Raw genomic sequence first — 25,368 nt, forward strand, 5'->3', positions numbered from 1 at the left:
TTGTCTTTTTCAAAATGTCATATAGTTGGAACCATATAGTATGTAGTCTTTTCAGATTGGCTTCTTTCACTTAGCAATACACATTTAAACTTCCTTCATGTCTTCATGCCTTGATAACTCATTTTTTTAAATCACTGACCTGTACACTTTATCTCTGAAACTCCTCCATTAAATTTAAATTGAAATGCCACCTTTATATCCCCACCTAACATGTCCATGTATGACTCATCCTATAATACTCAAAAAGATTGTTTAGGAGGAGACTCATACAGAACACTTACCAAGATAATTCATTCTGGCACTGAAACTCTCCATTTTAGGACATGCCTCAAGGAAGTCTTCTGATAGGGATGTAATGTGGTTTTTACTAAGGTTTAAAATCTTCAGTTCCTTCAGGCTTAAGGGGGAACATATTTCTGGTATTTTATTTCTAGTCATAAGAAACAAAATGAGGATTAAAGTTCATAAATTATATGCTTTGAAGAAAAAAACAATTTGCCTTCAAAGAAGAGCATCAAAGCAGATTTATTAATTTTAAAATTAATTGTGAAAATTGACAGAAGCCATAATATGAATTCCCTCAATCTTTTATCATATTATTGTTTAAAACCCGTTACTACAGAAATAATGTCAACATATTTTATCAATCTTACAAAACTTCAATGTAAGGCAATCCTTTTGTATTTAATTATGAACTCCTTTCTTACCCTTCTAAAATGAGCTGTTCCAATTTCTCTACCACATCGCCAAGGTTCTCAGGAAAAGAAGACAGCTGATTATATGACAAGTTAAACTGTTTCAAGGTTGGGCACTTCACTGCAGGATCCAAAACCACTGAAGGGCTGATGTCGTTTCGAGAGACATCGAGGTTGGCAATACAATTCATTTTCAACAAGTAAGAGGGAAATGATGTAAATTTATTACTGTGCAAATCCAAATGTGTCAAACACTTCAGGGTCTGGAAAGACAGTATTTTAAAATTCTCTAACCATCTGAAAAACTTAAAATTAGCTAATATTTCTGCCTCTATACCTCTGGTAATTAGAACCATTAAGAATTTTCCAAAAAATTGGAAACACAATCCACAAGAGAACTTCAGTACAATGATTGGTCCAACCATCCCTGCTATTAAATGGGTAAAAACCAGGAAAATGTAACAGTTAAAATGTAAAAAGCAATTCACAAAAATAAGGTTAAGAGTTTAATTTAGTTTTTTGGTAAATTATTCCTGCCAAGAGTGAGATGGAAACAGAATAAGCCTCAATAAATATTTGAATTATTTAATGAATAAACAGTACAAAATAATCCTGGGAATACATTTTTTAAATACTAGCTACAATTAGTAAAAAGTGCCATCTATTGGTGCCAATTTAAAATTTCCTTAAGAGAAGGTTCTGAGCTGGTCTGGTCTTTGAATACCCTAATGTATCTCACCCTATCATGCTCTTATCGAATTCTCTTTGTTTTAGCTAGGCTAAACTCTAGTTTTCTTTTATTTACTGTTTAACAAATATTTATTGAAGGTCTACCAAGTGTCAGTCATTAATTCCATCATAAATTAATTCCATAATCATCTGTTGAGCTCTTCTGTATTTCAGACCTTACTTGGCACTAAGAATAGACATGACCAAGCCTGAAACAGCTCCTGTTCTCAAGAAGTTAACCATTAGTAAAGACAATATACCTTAGATCAAAATTTATAAGAAGCATTGGGGGAAAAACATGGAAGCCATAGAAACATTAATCAGGCTGGTAGCCAACCTGGTCTGGAGGCAAGAAGAGGAGAAGGAAAGAAAAGGTAAGGAAATGACATTTAAACTGAGACCCTTGTGACTTGGAGGATTTAGGCAGGCAAAGAGAGGAGGAGAAGGAGAGAGAGCGCATTTTAGACACTGGGGTTACAAAATGATCACACTTCTTCTCTCTCCCTCTCTCCAAATACACAAACTTTAAGGGAAAGACACCACTTAAATGTACTTAAAAACATGCAATATTGCTTTAAAACATCTCAAAAGTATTGTAAATTTTATAGGTGAGAAAAAAGAAAAAATGCATTTGCAATAAACCAGTTTTTTATAAAGTATGATCCTTCATCAAACTCTGCAGCTCAGTCTAAGAATTTAGTTTAATAATTTAAATATTTGTATCAAAATGTTTTTAGTTTGTCAGGATATCTTCTTTGACTTCTGATCCATCGTACAGTAAAATGATGAACAAAGTCAATATTCTGAGGACTACTCTTCAGCAGATCATTTTATGCTTTAATTTTTGAAAATAGGAACTTTGAGCATAAAAAAATCAACTTTTAAGTTGCATGTAATTTTAAAACTCAACAAATGCCTTATGGATAGTTTGGTTGAGCCTCTGTACTTTGCAGATGAGGAAATGAAGGCTTCCAGCAGCCAGAGGGACACATACTTCTTGTTAAACAGCTGGGGGCTGCGCCGGAGCCGGTGCCACCAAGCCAGATCTAATTCTGGTCTACCTCTTTAAACAGCTGAAGCTGTCTCCCTAGAATTCAATGACTGAAGGCATGATTAACATGCAGCCTCGATACATCCTACCATGTACCATGCATCATCAGGACAGAACCTAGGATTCCTCTTTACCAGATCACCATTCCTCAAAGATGGTGAACACCATACACACCAAGATACCACTGTGGAAACCCCAAGAAAGGGGGAACTACTGTCCAGTGATGCAGAAGCAGATCCTTCTTTTTAAAGATTTAACCAAAGATAGAAATGCAACAGCTCTTCAAATATCCTGAGAGTTAAAAGGATAAAGTAAATTTACTTCACACAGTTGTTGTGGAAAGCTCGTGAGTGCATTCTGGTGAAGCTCCAGCTTTTCAAGATGCTCCAAATGACCACTGATACAGCACCTCTGGCTTAGGGCATCAATATCTCTTAGTTCATTTGCTGAAAGGTCTAATGATGTAATATATTCTCTCTCAGAAGCCAGGGAAGAAATGCTGTCTGAATGCCTCATATGGGATTGAAGTTTTGATGACCCTTTTATCAAAAACAAACACACAATGGAAATATAAGCAAGTAATCTAAGTTCACTTGGTAAATATTTACTGATCACCGACCAGTGGCAGGCTCCCTTCAAGGCACTGGAGACCCAGTAGGAAACCAAACTACAGAGCTTCCATTCCAGTGGCAGAGCTGGACAATAAATAATAAATATTTAATCAAGTGGTAGAAGTAATATAAAAAAACAATAGACCTGGAGAAGGGGATGAAGAATGGCATTGGTGATGGTATTATTTACATTTCAGAAAAGTAGTAGAAAGGATAAAAGAGTCAGTCTTTCATAACATCATAAAAGGTAAAATTTTAAATCTATAATTGTATTTCATTTTTCTATAATGTCTGGTATTATTAGGTAAATATAATTTGAAGGTTATGTAAGATGAAATTAACACCCAGAAAATTTGAACAGAGGAAATTGTTATTAACAAAGTACTGTATTCTGCTCAAAATATCTATTTATTTATGATTACTTTCAAATACTTACTGAGTGACTCATCTGAAGACAGTATTTTTCTTTTTTGCCTCAGTAAATCTTCATGATCGAAAATGGGTTCCTATTAAAAAAAGACAAGTATAATAAAATCCCTATCATTTTTTGGAGCAAAGAGAACATTTCCTATTCCTTAAGAATCACTGTAAGATTTCTAGTTAAAGTACACTGGGGACCAACACCATAAGACAGAGACCTAGCCTGGACTCCATATATATGAAGCTTTAAAAAGAAAAAAAAAAAAAGATAAAATCATTTTGAAGTATACTTAGTACACATATGACCCAAACATGCTCAAAAAAATGGATATTTAGAATGGTTTATACGTATAAATATATACATATTCTATATATAAAGTTTTCATATACTAGGGAATTTCTGCACCAGTAGCTCCTAGCTTTAGCACATAATTTCAGTTATCGAGAGACTATAAGTAACAAAACACACAACATAATCACAATTTCACTTACCAATGAGTTGGAATGCCTTTGCAAATTTGGTGAGCAACGCTGCAAGGCACAATCTCGGTAAAATTCTCCTACGCTAATTGAATTGGATTTTCTTTTCACAAGAAATGAGCCTTCACTTCCTATTTTTAAACGATAAAATAAAGGCAAGTAAATGTTGACTCAATCATAAGATGCTAGCCTCATAGTAAAATCATAAAAGGTTAAACACATATTCATCGATAGAAGTTGCTCAATTCCCACTGTAACATCTTTAAAATAGAAATAATAAACTATGTTGGCTTTTCACTTTCAAAATTCAGCTACATTTTTCTTCACAAATAGTTTTTGAATGGCTATCCTAGACTAGTACTGAGTAAGTGCTGAATAAAGATAAGCAGGAAAAAAAATCCATGCCTCATGAGCTCATAGTACAGTAGGAAAAAGCCAAGTAAAAAAATAGTTACATATTATAATAAATACATGTGTGTACAGGAAACAAAGAAAGTTTATACACAAATCTGGGGTGCCTGGGTGGCTCAGTCAGTTAAGCATCTGCCTTCGGCTGTGGTCATGATCCCGGGGTCCTGGGATTGAGCCCTGCATCAAGCCCCATGTCAGGCTCCCTGCTTAGCAGGGAGTCTGCTTTTTCCCTCTCCCTTTGTCCCTCCCCCCATTCATGCTCACTCACTCTCTATCAAATAAATAAATAAAATCTTTTTAAAAAGATCTGATCAATGCCATTTTTTTCTGTTTCTTTGATTTACTCTTAGAAAATTTTTGTTTAAATATTGGAATAACAGTAAATTATTTCACATTCAGCAATCTTGAGAACCTCTCTAAATTTCATATTATGTGGTTTCATTTATGGAATGACATTAAAATGAAACAATGAGTTTAGTTGGCATTATCCTCTTGAGAGAGAGAAGAACTATTTTTAAAATTATGGATTTAAAGAAAATAAGGATCAATAAAGAAATTATATTATTAAGGATAAAAAATTTGGAGACATTACTGCAAAATTATGAGATTATAAATTCTACCACTCTCTATCTTATAAGCACAAAGAATTAATTTTAAGTGTCAAAACAAATTATAAAATCTACATATCTAAAAATCAACTTTATAATATTCTATATAAATCTTAAAATTGATACAAATACTTCCTACTTGGTTCACTATTAAAATTTAATTTATCCTATAATTTTAATTAATTTATGCTTAAGCATCTTAATAAAATAGACTTCACAGTTTAATTACATTTTATATCTTATAACTATTACATTTTCATAATTATCCTACTTTATGTTTGTGTATGTTGTGTTAGCATATTGTTTATAGAAGCAACAAAGGCATTTTATAATTATTTTTATGTCAGTATTTCTAATGTTTTTCTTTATTTAAAAATACTTAAAGGGTTGCCAGGGTGGCACAGTTGGTGGAGTGTCGAGTCTTGGTTTCAGCTCAGGTTGTGATCTCAGGGTTGTGAGATCAAGCCCTGTGTTGGGCTCCACACTAAGCTTGGAGTCTGCTTGAGATTCTCTCTCCCTGGCTCTCTGCCCCTCCCGCTCATGATCTCTTTCTCTCTCTCCCTATCTCTCTCAAATAAGTAAATAAATCCATAGAACAAAATACTTAAAGAGAATTCTTCTTTCAGGCATGATGGAGTTACAAACACCAAACCTAATCTCTCCCCACAAACAACTAGAAACTTGGATGAAATATTTTAAACAACTGGTTTCAAACACTGGGCAACACACAGTTCAGGATGGTGTACTCCCTGAAAGAAGGGAAACAAATTATGTAAGCCTTATGATCACCCTGGCTTCCTGCCTGAAGACAACCTAAGGGTCATAGGCACAGGGAGGAAGAATTTAAACAAATCTCAACAGCTTTCTTGAGATGAAGAGATGGAGATCAACATTCATGTAGACTAATTTAGCTGGGAGTTCTGGGGCAAAGTCATGAAAAAAGAGCTCGAGTAATTTGCATAGGGGTTTCCAACAGATTTGCAGTGTAAGAAATGTAAAAGGGAGTTCTTTAAGAGGAAAGAAATAATACCTGGATGAATATAAAGGGATTAAGTCACACAAAAAAATTATAATCCTTTATGTCTGTGCACCTAGTAACAGAGCTCCACAATACACAAAGCATAAACAGATAAAAGGAGAATTAACAAATCCATGACTACAATTTCAACATTTCTTTGTCAAATACAATAGGCAGAGAGAAAAATTAGTAAAGATATAGAAGACCTAAAAAATACTACTAATTTGACCTAATTGACCCAACAATTGCTGAATATTCTTTTTTAAATTTTATTTTATTATGTTATGTTAATCACCATACATTATATCATTAGTTTTTGATGTAGTGTTCCATGATTCATTGTTTGCGTATAACACCCAGTGCTCCATGCAGTATGCGCCCTCTTTAATACCCATCACCAGGCTAACCCATCCCCCGACCCCCCTCCCCTCTAGAACCCTCTGTTTGTTTCTCAGAGTCCATAGTCTCTCATGGTTCCTCTCCCTCTCCGATTCCTCCCCTCCTTCATTTTTCCCTTCCTACTATCTTCTTCTTCTTCTTCTTTTTTTTTTTTAACATATAATGTATTATTTGTTTCAGAGGTACAGGTCTGTGATTCATCAGTCTTACACAATTCACAGCACTCACCAGGTGGCTGGGTGATAGACATTGGGGAGGGTATGTTCTATGGTGAACGCTCTGAATACATATTCTTTTAAGTTAATCAAAGAACATTCACCAACATAGACCATACAGCAATCCACAAGCAAGTTTTAAAGAGAGTTTAAGTTTAAAAGACTAGAAATCATTAGAGTAGGTTCTCTGAGCTCAACAAAGTTAATTTGAAATCAACCAGAAAAAGTTGTTTGGAAAAATTTCCAAATTGAAAACAAAACAACACTCTTCTAAATAACCCATGAGTTAAAAAAAATTAAAAAATCACAAAGGATATTAGAAAATTTTCAAAACTGAATGTAAACAGAACATATAAAACTCGTGGGATGCAGCTAAAGGGGTGCCCAAAAGAATCTGTATTGGTCTTAAACATTTATACTATAAAATAAAAAAGGTCTAAAAATCAGTATTCTAAGCTTTTACATTAAGAATCTATAAAAAGAAGAGCCAAATAAAATCAAAATAAGTAAAATAAAGGAAATAAAGATTAATGCAAAAATCAGTGAAAAAGAAAATGGACAAACAACAGAGAAAAATCAATGAAACAAAAATCTGATTCTTTGAAAAGATCAATAAAATTAATAAACTTGAGCTAAAGAGGAAACAAAAGGAAAGAGACAATGGATTACCAGTGTCAAGAATTTAAGCATTTTTAGGCCTAGCAGAAATTGTGCTCTGTTGATGCGGGGGTTGTGTGATTGTAAAAGTGTACTGCAACTGTCTTTTAACCTGGGAGCCCCCGTGTCATTCAAATATGTATCTCTGAAGTTGTGCAAAGTGTCAGATAATATTATCTGTGGGCTGCATTTTCCAGGCAGGTCTTAAATTTTGTATTTTTTGGAAAATTTTATTTAATTTCTTGGAGATCATTGTGAAAGGGTCAAGAAATCCAGGATAGCCATTTCTTTAATATCCATTTAAAATCTGTTCATTTCCTGTTGGTGGAACCATTAACTTGTCACCAAGTAGGACTCTATGTAAAACAAAATATAAAACTACTTGTGGCCTATATGTGTTTAATCCTGGTAAAAGATAAAGCTTCTAATGCTGGTTTTCATTCAACACATTAACTTCATAGACTTCACAATGTTTCCCTCATTCCTCACACCAAGGCTTTCTTTCACATTCCCTTCCCTACAGGCTTCCAAGCCAACGTCAACCCCAGGCTGCATTGGGCCCTGCCCCTGCAAACAAACAGCAGGCAAGAATTTCAGGATTCATATACAGATAGACAATAAAGTCATGTAATTTGAAAAGCATGTTTGAGTAGGAAAGAGCTCTCAAGTTGTTTATAAAGCTAATCTAATTTAAAAATATATAAATGTTCTTGAAAAAAAGAATTAAAGATCAGGTATCTGCAGATCTTACAAAGTTTGACAGGTTTAGTAAGAGAATTATTATGAATAACATTAAACAAATGTGGCAACTTATGTGAAATCAACAAATTCCTTGAAAGTTGCAAATTACAAAAACTGATGCAAGAAGTAATAGAAAATCAAAATAACCATGGAGCTATTAGAGTTACTAAATTTCTGACTAAAAATAGCCCCCCAAATAAATTTCCAAATCTACATGGCTTTACTGGTGAAGTCTATCAAACATTTCAGAAGAAAATAATACCTCTCTTACACAAACATTTTTAGAAAGTAGTGGAGTTGGGAACACCTCCCAACTCATTTAAAGAGGCTAGCGTTATTCTCATAATTACAAGGAAACATAAAACTACACACAATACCCCTCACAGATGCAAAATGTTTAACAAAATTTTAGAAAATCAAATCCAATAATACATAAAAGGGATAATACACCATAACCAAGAGAGATTTACCCCACAAATGCAAGTTTGGTTTAACATTAGAAAGTCAATGTAATTAACCATATTAACAGAATAAAGGGGGGAAATATGCCCATTTCAACAGATGCAGAAAAGCATTTTCCAACACCCATTAGTAAAAGGCTCAGCAAACAATTACTAGAAAAGAACTTCCTCAACCCGTTGAAGTAGGTTATCTATGAAAAAAAAAAATGACAGGTAATATCATACTTAATGATGAGGGACTGAATGCTCTCCCTCTAAGTGTGGAAAACAGGGAACAATGCCTACTCTTACCACTTCTAGTCAACATAATACTAGAAGTCCTAGCCAGTGCAATAAGATAAGGGACAAAAAAGACATACAGATTAGAAAGGAAGATGTCAATCTGTCTTTATTAGCAAGTGGCATTATTGTGAACATAGAAAACTCTATGGAGTCAACAAGAAGCTGTTAGAACCATGAGTTTATTAGCAAGTCCACAAAATACAACATTAATATACAAAGAAATCAATTGTATTTCTCTATACCCTCAATGAACTATTGGAAATTGGAATTCAAATACAATACTATTTACTATAGTAACAAAAAACATACAATACAAAAAATTGGTGGGAGAACTTTGAATGATAAATAAATGGAAACATACAACATTTATATGTCAGAAGACTCATATTATTAAGATATCAATTCCCCCAGATTTATTTATGATTTAATCTAAATAATTATTTATATGTTAATTCTATACTATGTAATATTAATAATATATAATTAATATAGTAATTCTAATTAAATGTATGTATTTAATTCTAATAAAAATCCCAGCATAAAATTAATTTGTTGACTCAAAATGTATATGGAAATACAAAAAATCTGAAAAAAAAAAAGAATGGTGAGAGCCATTTTGGAAAAAACAAACAAACAGAACACCAGAGGACTTATACTATCTGATTTCAAGAGCTGCTATTAAGCTAAAGTAATCAAGGCAGTATGGCATCAGCATAAGGACGAAGACATTAATTAATTGTCCAGAATAAAGAATGCAGAAATAGGACTACACCCATATGGTCAATTAAATTGGACAAACATGCCAATAGTTCAATGGAGAAATATAGTATTTTTCAACAAATGATGTTAAAAAAACTGGATAGCCACACAGAAAAAAAATAATAACAATCCTTCACTGACACCATACATAAAAAGTACTTAAAATGGATTATAGATCTAAATGTAAAAGCTAACTTTTAACACTTCTCTGGAGGAAACATGGGAAAAATATTCACAAAGTTGGGATAGGAAAATATTTCCTAAATGGAATAGAAAAAACACAAACATAAAGGAAAAACTTAAAAAGGAAAAAAACAACTGCACTTTGTCTAAATTTAAAACTTCTGCTCTTTAAAAATTAACATTAATAAAATGAAAAGACAAACTATGATGGGGAGAAAATACTTGCAATTCATCTATCTGTCAGAGGACTTCTACCTAAAATAATATAAAACACTCTGACGATACAAAGAACTCTTATAATACAATAATAAAACAACAACCCAATTAAAAGTCAACAAAAGATTTGAACAGACAAAGAAAATATGTGAATGGCCAATAAAAACATGAAAATATTCTCAATATCTATAGTCATCAGGGAATGAAAATTAAGCCCAAATGAGCTAGGACTAGACCTTCCCTAGAAGAGTTAAAATTAAAGTGCCTGACAATATCAAGCATTATAGTGTGACAAGGATGTATAGCAACGAGAATGTTTATATTGCCGGAGGGAGTATAACAGGGTACAACTACTATGGAAAACAGCCAGACACAGAAGAGAACATACTGTATCATCTTATTTGTATAAAACTTAAGATACCAATTTAATCTATAGTGACAGAAAGCAGATCAGTGGTTGCCAGGGACCAAGGATCAGGGGATTTGTGAAAAGGTATAAAGGAAATTTTTTAGATGATAGAAATGTTGCATAATTTAATAGTGGTGATGATTACATGGATGTATAAATTTTTCAACACCCATGAAAATACATACTTAAAATGGGTGCATTTTATTTTATATTAATTGTATCTAAATAAAGTTGGTTTTAAAAAATACTTGGGCCAGAGATTTAGGGATTTAGGAAGAACCCTCACTGTTTGCTCTCTCAAATACCTTTATCTGTTACCCAAAGTTTTCAATCACACTATGTTATTAAAAAAGCACCTCACCCCATTTTTACCAAACTGCATTGTATTAAATATGTAAGTTCTATTGCTGTCATTATATATATTGTCATGGCAGTTTTTAAAGTTATTTCAAGGGTCTTATTAAAATATTAATATTATTTTAATCCTTCTAAAGGTAAAAATATTTTTTATTAACCATTTCCTAGTTGGGAAGCACTCTCCCAGACACTTTACATACATTTTCTCTAATTCTTATAAATAATCCTGGAAGGTTGGCAACACTATCTTTAATAAGGGTAAGGGGCTTACACAAGCCACAAAAGGATCTTGTCAATGAAGGAACATGGAATCCAATCAGAGTCAGAGTGTTTTCACTACATTAGTCACCATTCACTGATTATAGTCAGTATTATAACACTTAGGAAATGCAGAGATACATTTTCTTGACAGACATCACCTTAACTGGAATTAGTGAGCATTAACTACTTCTGATAATGAACACATTTTTCCTCAAGTTTTCCAAATAAATTAAATCAGGGTTTTGTCTCAGTTTCTATTGTTCAATGCCAGTGTGTAAATATCTTAAAACATAAAGGGAATATTTCTTTATAATAAATACCTTCACTATCCAGGTCATCACTTTGACCAAACACACTGTCCACATAGGAGTCTGGAATGAAGGTCCATTCATCAAATTTATCAAGTATTCCTTCAGAAAAATTCCCATTGCTGCCTGAGGCTGCCGCTTCTTCCACAGTACTTTTCATCTGATATCTGAGCACCATTCTTGCTAGGATGGATCCTACATCTACAATAAAAAGATACACAAGCAACTTAGAAATCAAGAAACATAAACATAGATCATACCAAAGTTCCTTATGTATCCTCATACTTCTAGAGAATTTTTTACACTTATTTCTTTTAAAAAAAAAAACATTTATTTATTTATTTAGTTAGTTATTTGAGAGAGAGAGAGAGAGCAAGCATGGGGAGGGAGGGGCAGAGGGAGAAAATCTCAAGCAGATTTCCCACTGAGTGTGGAGCCCGACACAGGGCTCGAGCCCACGACCCTGAGATCATGACCTGAGCTGAAATCAAGAGCTGGACGCTTAACAGACTGAGCCACCCAAGCACCCGTATATTTATTTCTCACTTTATAACCATGATATTGCATAAGAAGCAGGCGGTGAATTTAAATTTTTTAGAAATCATAAAAATTTACTCAAAGCTTTGGTGTAGGTGACAAAACTGAATATTTATGAAACTAACAGGAAAGAGCCTGGGCTTTGAAACCAGACAGACCTGTGCTCAAATAACAGTAATAACACTTGCAAGTTACATAGACCCCTGAGGGTCAGTATCTTCACTTGGGAAGTGAAGATGACAACGTAGGGTTATGAAAAAGATTAGAGGAAATGATGCAGGGGCGCCTGGGTGGCTCAGTCCGTTAAGCACGTCTGCCCACGGCTCAGGTCATGGTCCCAGGGTCCTGGGATCGAGCCCCACATCAGCTCCTTGCTCAGCAGGGAACCTGCTTCTCCCTCACCTCCCTGCTCTTGCTCTCTCTCGCTATCTCTGCCTCTCTCTCAAATAAATAAATAAAATCTTTAAAAAATATATAAAATAAAGAAATAAAATAAATTTAAAAATAAAGGAAATGATGCATATAAAATGTTTAGCACAATACTCAGAACATAGAAAATGCTCAATAAATTATATTATTGTTTATGAACTATTTGCTAAGTGATTCATTCTACTGGGAAATTTGGTGGAATTTTAAAGTTAATATCCTTCTATTTTATTATAATTTATATTATGTTCTATTATGAAGAAATAAGTTTGCAAAGTCCTCATTATGCTACATATAGCTTGGCAATTTCTTCAAATACATGTGTATGTGACTCAGTCAAGTAGTATCTGAAAAATGTTTTAAAGCTATGAATCCAAAATGTTCTTTACTCAGATGAGCTGCCAATATAATTATAGCCATGCTCTCCAATGAATCAAATGACATTATTGTATTTTTTTAATTAGGTGAGACTTATCAAAGGTAAAAAGAACGTCATACAGAACAAAGGGAATACAGTGGATGGTAAATCTCCCTTCATCCCTCTGCAGGGGGCCTACAATCTCTCTCCATCAGAACTCAGAGATTCAAGTAAGCAGGTTGTTGGCAGGAGACTGCTTAAAGTGATGGAACATGGGATCTAATCATATTTCATTAGTTTCCAAGGTCCCCAGAGGCAACCAGGGAATGAATTTCTGGAGTTTTTCTTCTGACATAGTCTTTTCATATTCAAACATTTATGACTACCATATCTCAACTGTGTTTTCGCAAACATCAGTATACTAAAAATGCTGTTCTTTGCTTTTTTATTCATTTTTTTTACTTAATAATGCATTCTACATCTGAACATTTGGATTTGCTAGATGTTTTTCCCCCAATGATTGCAAAGCATTCTATTGCATGAATGTACCATGATTGATTCAAATAGTTTCTTTTGAAGAATACTTGGGAATTTTCCCCATAATTTCTTGCTATTATAAACAATATATTAATGTGCATCCTTGTACATGACTTCTTGTGTACATTAAGGATGCCTTTATCATGGATTTCTATCAGTATATAGCTGGGCAAAAAAGTATGGATGTGCATTTAAAATATTAATGGATATTACCAGATTGTCCTCAAAAGAGGATAATTTAAGTTCATATGAATAATGTGTGAAATGCCTATTTCCACATATGCTTATCAACATAATTTATTACCAAATTTTTATTTTTGCCAATATTATAAATATTTAATGAGCACCTAATATGTGCAAAGTACTAGCATAGATGCTAAAGTTACAACAATGGAAAAAATTGACATTGACTTTGTGATGCATGTAATGTATCAAAAGGTAGATAATGAAAAGAAAAAATACAATTATATAATGTGATAAGTGCTGGTACAGGTAAGAAACAAGGAGCTACAGAGCATGTAGGAGGACCTTCCACCCCAACTTCACATGGGCAGGAATGTTTTCTTATAAAAAGTGAGATGGTGCTGAGGCAAAAAGAATGAAGAGACAGACAAGTGAGAGAGAAGGTAAGAAAATTAGGTAGCTAGAGTAACACTGGGAATAGCCTGGAAATAAGAGTATATGACGCATTTAAGAAACTTGGGGAAATTCAGCCTGACTGAATCTTTTAGGGTCCACCAAAATGTTGGAGACCTGGAATTTGCAGAGGCCCCAATAGGCACAGATGAATGCTCCAGCAGCATTTAGCTACCCTAGTGAAGGGAAAGAAAGAAGCAGACTGTTAGGGGCGCCTGGGTGGCTCAGTCGTTAAGCGTCTGCCTTCTGTTCGGGTCATAATCCCAGGGTCCTGGGATCGAGCCCCACATCGGGCTCTCTGCTCTGCGGGAAGCCTGCTTCTCCCTCTCCCACTCCCCCTGCTTGTGTTCCCTCTCTTGTTGTGTCTCTCTCTGTCAAATAAATAAATAAAATCTTAAAGAAAAAAAAAAAGAAGCAGACTGTTGGAGTGAACAGGAATAGGGTTTTGCCAGGTCAATGCATCAGAAAAATGACAGTAAAGCAAACATGTTATTCACTGCAGAGTTCTTAAGGTGAAGAGTCGTGGAATATGATCACTGTAGGGAAGGAAGTGGGCATGGGAGTAAGTTATCAGAGGGAAAGCAGGGAGCTCAAGTTTTAGAAACACAGTATGAGTGACTGACATCTGAAATAACAGAAATATTAATGGAGGACGATGCTAGCTTGTCATCAATATACTTAATATATATAAACTTGAAAATATAAAGAAAATACATCCTTAATTGAAATATTAAAAGACTTAAAACTAAATACGTTAAAATGAAAATGCAAAGTATATATGTGTATGTTTCTGCATATACATTTTAATGCATATGTATATGTAAGCATATAAAAAATCTAGTAAGAAAATCTACATTGATTAGCTATGTAGAGTAGTAGTACTCTACATAGTAGAGAAAGTAGTAGTAGTACTCTACATAGTAGAGAAAGTAGTAGTTTTTCTATTATTTTCTTCCTCACTTTTTGTGTCTTCCTAAATTCTTAAAATGATCATGGATTACTTTTATAATAAAAAATAAAATATATTTCAGGCGCCTGGGTGGCTCAGTTGGTTGAGCATCTGCCTTCGGCTCAGGTCATGATCCCAGGGTCCTGGGATCGAGGCCCACATTAGGCTCCCTGCTCAGTGGGGAGTCTGCTCTCCCTCTCCATTTGTTGCTCCCCCAACTCATGCCCTCCTTCTCTCTCAAACAAATAAATAAAATCTTAAAAAAATAATAATAAAATAAAATATATTTTTTTAAAAAGCAACTGCTCAGAAAGATCCCACTGTTTGGTTCTATCTTTATAAAATATGTATTTGCTAGGTCATTAAGAATTAAATATAATATCACTTTCAAGCATTTCATGACCAAAAAAACCCGATATCCAAACCTTCACAATATTTTTGGCTTAAGTTGTACCAAACTGAAATAAACCTAATGAAAAGATTAGTGACAAAAAAATACGAATAAAAACAAGACTTGGACAAAATCTTCCTGCTAATACTTACTTGTTTCTTTTCTTAAATTAGATGTCTTATCCGGAAATAAAGGACCAAGCCATGAAGGTTCAATTTTTCCTATACAGAATCCTCCAAGGCAAATGCTATTATTGGCCACATCCAGGGCAAGCCTCCTTAAGAGTAAGCTGATGATCTGGCTGTCACCTTTTGCAATGCTTATCGTCAGCGCTTTCCGGACGTCTTGTTCCCGGGAACCACCATTCAGTAACAGTTCCACCAATTTGGCCCTACCGGCTTTCTCACAAACCTAGTAAACAAAAAAGGAAGGTGAACATATTAGAAGCTCATTTCTTCCTTTTGGTAGACTGGTGAATTGAATTTGGTGTGACTTTTTTTTTAGAAGATTTTAAAGAGAGATAGACAGCGAGAGAGGGAACACAAGCAGGGGGAGTGGGAGAGGGAGAAGCAGGCTTCCCGCGGAGCAGGGAGCCCGATGCGGGGCTCGATCCCAGGACCCCAGGATCATGACCTGAGCCAAGGCAGACGCTTAACAACTGAGCCACCCAGGCGCCCCACAAATATTGCTTCTTTTACATTTCTTTTTGACCACCTAGATTAACCTTTTTTTTTTTCCTAAAGATTTTATTTTATTTATTTATTTGACAGAGAGAGACACAGCGAGAGAGGGAACACAAGCAGGGGGAGTGGGAGAGGGAGAAGCAGGCTTCCCGCGGAGCAGGGAGCCCGATGCGGGGCTCGATCCCAGGACCCTGGGATCATGACCTGAGCCGAAGGCAGACGCTTAAGGACTGAGCCACCCAGGAGTACCCCCTTCAATCTTTTTTTTTTTTTTTAAGATTTTTATTTATTTATTTGACAGAGAGAGACACAGCGAGAGAGGGAACACAAGCAGGGGGAGTGGGAGAGGGAGAAGCAGGCTTCCCGCTGAGCAGGGAGCCCAATGCGGGGCTCGATCCCAGGACCCCGGGATCATGACCTGAGCCGAAGGCAGACGCTTAACGCCTGAGCCACCCAGGCGCCCCAGTGTGATTTTTCTCTACACCCTTAAATTTAGATAGAAACAAAATAAGGCAAAACTCATCCTTGAAATAGATTAGGAAAATAAAAGATCAGTGTCACCAATATCAGCATAGCATTAGCCAAATAATCTGCCACATGAGAGTCAGTTAGCATGAGAAAGGCAACATAAGGAGAAAAAGTTCGTAACACTGGAAGTCAGAAGACCTAAGGCTCTACCAATTATACATATTGCTTATACCTTCTGGGCTTCTGTTTACTCCTTGAAGCTGGAAAAACTAGCACCATACACAGTAAAGGCTACTGCCCTGCCTTCCCTCGTGATAGAGAATAATTAAATGAGAATGTGAACATGACAAAACTTGTAAATGCCATAGGCAAAGGACAGTCATCTCTGATCTCTGGTTTCCAGGACAAGAATCTGAATTTCCACAAAGAAATTTCCTGTATTCTACCTTCCCCTGAATACTGTTTTCAGAGCACATGCTCCAGGTAGGGTCAGCATGCTCAGTGCTATAAAAACCACAGTGACTGTAGTAAGCAGAGGGAAGACAGCAACCTGTAGCCTACTGGCCTGTGCAGGAACAGCTTCTGAAAGGTGAAGGAATATGATGCTCTATCAACTAGAAGATCAAAGTAATAGGTAATAGAAATATTACATGTCAGGTACTGTACTAAAGTCTGTATACACTTGATTTCTAATTCTTATTAAAAATCCTATGCCAGGGACGCCTGGGTGGCTCAGTCACTGAGTGTCTGCCTTTGGCTCAGGTCATGATCCCATGGGCCTGGGATCGAGCCCCGCATCGGGCTCCCTGCTCAGCGGGAGGCCTGCTTCTCCCTCTCCCACTCCCCCTGCTTGTGTTCCCTCTCTCGCTGTCTCTCTCTGTCAAATAAATAAAATCTTCAGAAAAAAAAATAAAGTTTTCCTTTAAAAAAAAATCCTATGCCATAAAAACTACTATCCCCATTTTATAGATGAATATTTAGAAAAGATAAATGATTTGTCCAAACCCTTAGAGGTAGTCAACAAGAGACTTGGATCTGAAGTCAAATCTGCTCACTCCAAAGCCTGTGCTCCTTTCCCTACCCAAAATTAAGGATAAGAAAAGAAAAGAAAAAAAAGAAAAGAAAAGAAAAGAAAAGGAGGAAAGGAAAGAAAAGAAAAGAAAAGAAAAAAAGAAAAGGAGGAAAGGAAAGGAAAGGAAAGGAAAAGGAAAAGGAAAAGGAAAAGGAAAAGGAAAGGAAAGAAGCAAAGCCCTTAAGATCCAAGGTGCCAGATTAGGGGAAAGACACCGGGGGAAATCCCTGAATTCTCTAGAATTTAAGTATGTTCAAAGAAGTTGAGGGGACCATTTTTTGGTTCGATGACCAACTTAATGCCCACCAGTCTCCAGGTTACCCACCTTCAACCCATTCTTCTCAGAGCCACCACAGTACCCTTCTACTTCAGATGTGATCAAGTCATTGTCCTGTTTAAAAATCTTCTAAACCTCTCTGCCCCAAGACATTTCCCAAACACAACATGCAATTTTTTAAATCTCATTATTTTCATTTATACTATTTCTAGTGCCCTAAATGTCTAACTCTGCTCTTCATCTAGCAAAAAGATGTTCATTCTTGAAGGAACAGCTTTGTAATCTCTTGCACAGTAAGTCCTTGCTACCAAGCTCCCAACACACATTCTTTCTCCTCCAGGCCCCCATCACTTTTGCTTAACATAGCACTTGGCACACTAAACCAAAGATGCCTATCTGTTTTAAAACTAGAATGAAAGGCTTGGATGCTATTATAATTCAATTTGTACCTCCTCAGCCTAGTATAATACCTAGGAAATATATAAGGACTCCTGGGTGGCTCAGTCAGTTAAGCATCTGCCTTCCGCTCAGGTCATGATCCCAGAGTCCTGGGATCGAGCCCTGCATCGGCTCCTTGCTCAGCAGGGAGCCTACTTCTCCCTCTGCCTGCCTCTTCCCCTGCTCATGCTCACTCTCTCTCTCTCTCTCTGACAAATAAATAAATAAAATCTTTAAAAAAAATACCTAGGAAATATATTTGATTTAACTACCGAATTACTAAAATCCTCTTTAAAAGTCCACAGGAAATTTAAAAAGAAGGCAGGGATGAAAAAAAGGGGGATTGAAGGAGGAGGGAGGGGCAGAGGGGCCAGAAAACTCAATCACAAATGCCTTCTCTGTAGCCCAGCAAAATTTACATCTTATTGCCTACCTTATATTAAGAGGATTTATGTTTTATCCTCCCTCCTCTCCCAATACACACCTAGAAATAAACCCCTTGTATATTCTTGACTACTTATCTAGCACTGTGCTCTCCACCTAGAAGTTGCTCAAGCATTTTTATAGTATATTCTTCTTGAGGGCCCAAAAGATCCAAGCTGACTTTAGGTATACAGTGCCATGAAGACAGAGATATATAAGAAAGTTTATCAGGGGTGCCTAGCCACGTGGCTCAGTCATTGAGCGTCTGCCTTCCGCTCAGGTCATGATCCCAGGGTCCTGCTCCACGGGAAGCCTGCTTCTCCCTTTCCCACTCCCCCTGCTTGTGTTCCTGCTCTCGCTGTCTCCGTCAAATAAATAAATAAATAATCTTCAAAAAAAAGAGTATATCAGACAAAAAAAAAAATGAACGTAATTTCAACTCCATGAGAAGAAAAAAATACTGCTCAGAACTACAGTTTTACATTTAAATAATAATGGAGAATATAATCTAAGATTATCAAAAGTGTAATTTACGATCCTTTGCAATCTTCTCTCTCATCTTCAAATTTATAAATAATGCAGCCTACAATTAAAGGCTAATATTTCGCACTAGCCTTTGAGAATGAATGAACAACCCCCCCTCCTCCCCTTACTGCCCCCACCGCTATCATGCATCTATGGTGTAGACAAGAGATGAAAGCAGGCACTTGGGAGGCAGATTTGCCATTACCTACCAGGAAAGTGTCCTTAGGCAAGTTACTTAACCTTTTGTGCCTCAATTCCTTACCTGTAAAATGGAAATAATACTAGAACCCATTCCTAAGGTTGTTGTAAGAGTTAAATTGTATAAAGGACTCAGAGCAGTGCCCAGGGGGTAATGAACACCATTAACAGTGCTTGTTATTACTTTTATTCAGACTTCATCATAGTGGCTCTTCCCACCATGATTTGATGATTTTCATCTTTGGATCTCTCTTTATGCATTTTCATGCCCAGTATCAATCTTCCATATTCTTCCATAGGAATCATGCCTATTGCATCATTAAATTCTCCTCAGAAAGCCTAACAAGATTAACTCTATCTTTGCTCTGAATAGACCTTAATTATACAGCATTAGTATACAAATAGTATTGACTACCTTATTTTGCACTAGTATAAAATAATGTATGTTCAATCTATCCACAAAATTTAATCAACATTTATTATATTTTGGATGCAAAAATCTCTGGCAACTTAGATAAATTCTTTAAATTTAATGTACCCATAGATGTAAAGATCTGATTTTGTTTAAAAAGATATAAATAAGTGCATCAAGTCCAAAGGATGTGCAAAGAAGAATAAAATAAAAAGCTTGTAGAGAAAGATTTGGATAAATTGAGAGAAGAGTCAGAAGCGTTTCTGGTGGGAATGTAAAATTATTGCACTCAAGTGCTTTTAGGTGTTATTTCCCTAACAAAAAGTGTGAAGGGGAAGTTTCTTTTCAGTTCTTTGCCATATCCCAGTAACATTAAGCACTGATCTGCAGATCACACGAAAGATACACAATAAAAGTGTGTATTACATTATTGAGGGAAATAATTTAATTACCTTTAATAATAGAGAAGCAACTATTTTTAAGGTGGATTTCTCAAATGAAATTTGACTAAATTTAAGTAATACGATTATTTATTTGGTCTTAATGTACAAATTAATTATGCATGAAAATAACTTACAGGTTCAGTTTCTTTTTATGTAGAGTGCTAATGAGTACTAACTTAGTTTACAGTTGGCAAATTGAATTGAATCCATAGGCAAGGGGAAAATTAAATTAAGTAAGACTTTAAATTATTGGAAAATATAGCATTCTGTTGGTTATTTAATAATGTATATTAAATCACTATATAATTCCTTTGTTAGAAATATTATTATATTTCTAGAAAATACACATGGTGCTACCTGAATGCTATTATAAACTCTAAAATGTATACAATGGCAAACTTGAAATAACACATAGTGAACTTCAATAAATAAAGACTAAATGCATACTGTACATAAAGCCATGAGTTAGCTATTCTAGATGATACAGAGATGAACATTGTACATTTCTACTTCCATATAACTCACAAAATATAAAGAGGTGTACATAAATTGTCATGGACTTACAGAAGTAAATATTTTGTATGGAGGTCACGGGTGCAGGAAGAGCTTTATTAGGGAAGGAGAATTTGGGTTAAATTTTGAAGGAAAAGGAGAACAACTAGATAGATGTGTTTGCTCAGTGCATGAGGGAAGAGAGGGAAGGAAGGCAGGCCCACAGTGCTACACGACCACTGGGGTGGCCAATGGCGGGGATGTCAATGTGAACAGCATCCCCAAGGTGTGCAGTATACCGCCTACACGAACACACACACTAGCCCTGGGGAGAGAATTTTCTGAAAAGAGAGAAAATGGTTGAAAGATGATCAAAACAAAACCATATGCTGTGTAGAGTGTGCCTGGAGAACAATTTGTAGAGAGATGCATAGTAGGAGACACACTTGAAAAGTTATTTATCAACATACCAAGGTAGGTAAACAAGTAAAATGAAGGATTCAACTAGATATACTTCAAGGACCCTACTGCCTCTGAAATTCTGTGAATCTAAACTCCTACCACTAATCACAAGCAATTGTGCAATTAACTGGTAAATTCTGTATTAAAGAACAATAGGATGTAAGTAAGAGCTGTACAATGGTAGAGTCAAATAACAGAGGAAATACGAAAGTCAGGCCTTGAATATTTACCTGACAAATTAAAGACGTTGCCTCCTTTGTTCCATTGGCGTCCGCTCCCAACAGAAGCAAGCATTCAACCATGATGCTGTTATTCTGATCGCATGCTCTCTCTAGCAGCACACTTTTTAACTCATCATCCAAAGCTAATTTTGCAAAGCACTTGCAACAAAGGTTTAGAAACTAAAAAGAATGGAAATGAGGATTAGAGTTAGCTAAATACATAACAGTTAGCATATAGGTGAAAAACACTGTACCTGTTGATCCTTTTGTTCCATGATACTAGAAGACATCTGATGGAATATCACAGAATCAAAGGAATGATGGACCAGCAGCTTGGAAAAAGACACTGACAATTCCAGTATTGTCAAGATTGTCTGAAATCCCTGAAAGTGTGACCAAAATAATAACATAAGCAAGTCTAGGCCAAAAGAATAAATAATATAAAACAGAGAGTTTGTATATGATACTTAACTAAGTAGATGTATTTATTGGGTTTGTACTTAAAAGCTGTAAACCTTGAAATAATCCTATAAACACACCTTGCTCTCTCATTGCTAAGAAATATAGCAGGCACATAGAGAATAAAATGCCGGGTAACAAACCATAGTCTAGCAAAGCAGAAAAAATACCTAATGCATTAAAAGTTGGCTTTTAATTTAAAGATTCCTGTCTGAAGACATACTTACAGGATAAAAACCAGATATTAATTAATATTAGAGTAGCTGAATCAGCAGGGTTACACACTCAAACCGGTCACTAAAGTGTATTTTTTATTATAAGATTGCAGATTAGTTTCTCTAGATAGCCCAGTATTTCCCCTTTCTTCTGTGCTGTGTGTGTGTGTATGTGTGTGTGTGTTTGTGTCTGTGTGTGTGTGTGTCTGTGTGGCTTTCTTCTGAAATTTCAACCCCAAGGAGACAAATGTGAGCTCCTAGATTTCATTCATGTTGAGTACATTTGAGAAAAGCTCTAAAGGCACTCTGAGGTTTACATCCTTATAGCAAATTATTTATAAAGAACTAATCAGTCTTGCCATTACTTTTTAGAACCACCTCAAACATATTCCTAAGAGTTGTCTGGGCTCTCCACTCATGAGATATTCTAAGGAAATAACGAACTTTTGAGTTTACAATTATTTAGCTTCAGTAAGCTCGGAAAGATCAATTGAACTTTTAAAATTTTTATTATTTTGAATATATTAATGACATTGTCTAAATAATACAATTATTATTTTGAGCTTTTAAGATACTGAATGTCAACAAATATTTACCAACAGTTGATCAGAAAAGTAGTCTTAGTTTATGCAGATCTGAGAACATGTAGTCCACCTACCACTAGACTAGAGGTCCCTGCAAATTCAAGTGAATGCACCAGCAAAGCAAGTAATACAAATGTGTAGAAGGCACATAATTCAAAATAAAAACTTAGAAACACGGAACTGGCCAAATAAAATACGTTGGCAGGCCAAATTCAGCCCACTGGTCAACAGTTCACAACCTCTACTATAGAGATCCTAAAATTTATACCTGTATGAATTAATACGGAGTAAACTAAGAGCTCTATACCTGTACAAATTTATTTCCTTTCTCTAGGATTATTTTTAATCAATTCTGGCTTGGCTTTAATAGTCCGAGGCTAAGGCACATTATAAAAAGCAGATTTATAAAACACATTGTTGTTTTTAATATAAGTGTGTGTGTGTTCAGCACTTTATAATTAAAATCTTTACATACATTATCCCATTTACTAATAACATCTGTACAGAGGATAGAGCCTAGACATTTTTACTCCTGGTCAATTCTGCCATTTACGAAAATATTTGTTGTGTGTGATTTATGAAAGTTGCAAACTCCATTACTAAAAAAACCCTCAACCAAAGCAGAAACTCTTAAAGAGACTACTTGTTTTGCTAACATTAGAAAAAAAACAAAACTTTCAGCAAAGTAGATATAAGAACCTATATCTAAACCTATATCTAAAGGAACCTACCTCAATATAATAAAAGCCATATATGACAAACCCACAGCTAACATCATACTCAATGGTGAAAAGCTGAAAGCTTTTCCTCTAAGATCAGGAACAGGAAAGGATGTCCACTTTCACCACTTTTAAAAGTCCTAGTCACAGCAATTAGGCAAGAAAAAGAAATAAAAGGCATCCAAGTTGAAAAGGAAGAAGTTAAACTGTCACTATTTGCAGATGATTGATATTATAAGTAGAAAACCCTAAAGACACCACCAAAAAACTATTTGAACTATTAAATGAATTCAATAAAGTTGCAGGATACAGAATTAATGTACAAAATTGGTTTTATGTCTGTACAACTAATCATGAGCTATCAGGAAGAGTAATTAAGAAATCAATCCCATTTATGATTGTATCAAAAAGAACAAAATACCTAAAGATAAATTTAACCAAAGAGTTGAAAGACCTGTACACTGAAAACTATAAAACATTGGTTAAAGAAGTTAAAGACAACACAAATAAATGGAAAGATACACGATGCCCATGGATTGAAACAATCAACACTATCAAAATATTCTTACTACCCTAAGCAATCTACAGCTTTAATGCAATCCCCATCAAAATACCAATGGCATTTTTCACAGGACTAGAACAAATAACTCTAAAATTTCTATAGAACCACAGAAGACCTTGAATAACTAAAGCACTCTTGAGAGAGAAAAATTAAGTTGGAAGTATCACACTCCCTGATTTTAAACTATACTACAAAGCTACAGTAATCAAAACAGTATGGTACTGGCATGAAAACAGACACTTAAGTCAATGATATGGAATAGAGAGCCCAGAAATAAACCCATACATATATCATCAATTAACCCAAGAATATGCAATGGGGAAAAGACAGTCTCTTTAATGAATGGCATTGGGAAAACTGAACCTGCTACATGCAAAACAATGAAACTGGATTACTATCTTACACCATATACAAAAATTAATTCAAAATAGATTAAAGACTTGAATGAAAGAACTGAAACCATAAAACTCCTAAAAGAAAATATAGGCAGTAAAGTCTTTGACATTGGAATCAGCAATTTCTTTTGAACTATACTCTTCAGGGAAAGGCAACAAAAGCTAAAATAAACAAATGAGACTACATCAAACTAAAAAGCTTTTGCACAGCTAAGGAAGCCATCAGCAAAATGAAAATGTAATCTAATGAATGGGAGAATGTATCTGTATCTGTATCATCCAATAAGGGGTTAAAGGCCAAAATATATAAAGAATTTATACAATGTAATGCCAAAAAAAATTAAAAAATGAGTAGAGGACTTGAATAGACATTTTCACAAAGAAGACATACAGATGGTCAACAGACACATGAAAAGATGCTCAACATCATTAATCAATCAGGGAAAAGGCAAATCAAAACCTCAGTGAGATATCACCTCATGCCTGTCAGACTGGCTATTATCAAAAAGACAAAAAATAACAAGTGTTGTCAAGGATGTGGAGAAAAGGGACTCCTCGTACACTGTTGATGGAAATGGAAATTAGAGCAGCCACTTTGGAAAACACTATGGAGGTTCCTCAAAAAATTAAAGATACACATACCATATGATCCAGCAATTCCACTTCTGGGTATTTACCCAAAGAAAATGAAAACACCAATTCAAAGATATATATGCACCCATACGTTCATTGCTGCATTATTTTCAATAGCCAAGATATGGAAACCTCGTAAGTGTCCATTGATAGATGAATGGATAAAGAAGATGTGATACACACACACACACACACAAAACTGGATATTACTCAACCATTAAAGGAATGAAATCTTGCCATTTGCAACAACATAGATTGACCTAGAGGATATTATGCTAAGTGGAACAAATCAAACAGAGAAAGACAAATACCATATGATTTCACTTATATTTGGAATCTGAAAAACAAAACAAATGAACAAAAAAAAATGCAAAACAGAAACAGACTCAAAGATACAAGGAACAAACTGTTGGTTATCAGAGTGGGAAGGGGTTGAGGGGCAGGCAAAATAGGTGAAGGGGATTAAGAGGTACAAACTTCCAGTTATAAAATAAATAAGTCATGGGGATATTATGTAGAGCATAGGGAATATAGTCAATAATTTTGTAATAACTTTGTATGATAACAGATGGTAACTAGATT

At 35.1% G+C, this 25,368-nt stretch overlaps 1 protein-coding gene across 5 annotated transcripts in view; it reads right to left on the minus strand.

Annotated features, from left to right (window-relative positions):
• Positions 1–25,368, minus strand: part of LRRK2 (leucine rich repeat kinase 2) — a 141,924-nt gene that overhangs the window by 73,111 nt on the left and 43,445 nt on the right. For all 5 annotated transcript variants that reach the window (XM_064591391.1, XM_064591393.1, XM_064591389.1 and 2 more), the window contains 9 exons: positions 21,474–21,602; positions 21,229–21,399; positions 15,258–15,516; positions 11,284–11,472; positions 3,999–4,117; positions 3,523–3,592; positions 2,797–3,014; positions 708–958; positions 282–430 (listed from right to left, as the gene is read on the minus strand). In XM_064591391.1, coding sequence (XP_064447461.1) covers positions 282–430; positions 708–958; positions 2,797–3,014; positions 3,523–3,592; positions 3,999–4,117; positions 11,284–11,472; positions 15,258–15,516; positions 21,229–21,399; positions 21,474–21,602 — 1,555 coding nt within the window. The remainder of the gene's footprint in view (positions 1–281; positions 431–707; positions 959–2,796; positions 3,015–3,522; positions 3,593–3,998; positions 4,118–11,283; positions 11,473–15,257; positions 15,517–21,228; positions 21,400–21,473; positions 21,603–25,368) is intronic.

This window comes from Mirounga angustirostris, unplaced genomic scaffold (assembly GCF_029215605.1).
Source record: "Mirounga angustirostris isolate CCGP_5_RB_7025 unplaced genomic scaffold, mMirAng1.0.hap1 SCAF_5, whole genome shotgun sequence".
Lineage (NCBI taxonomy): Eukaryota > Metazoa > Chordata > Mammalia > Carnivora > Phocidae > Mirounga > Mirounga angustirostris.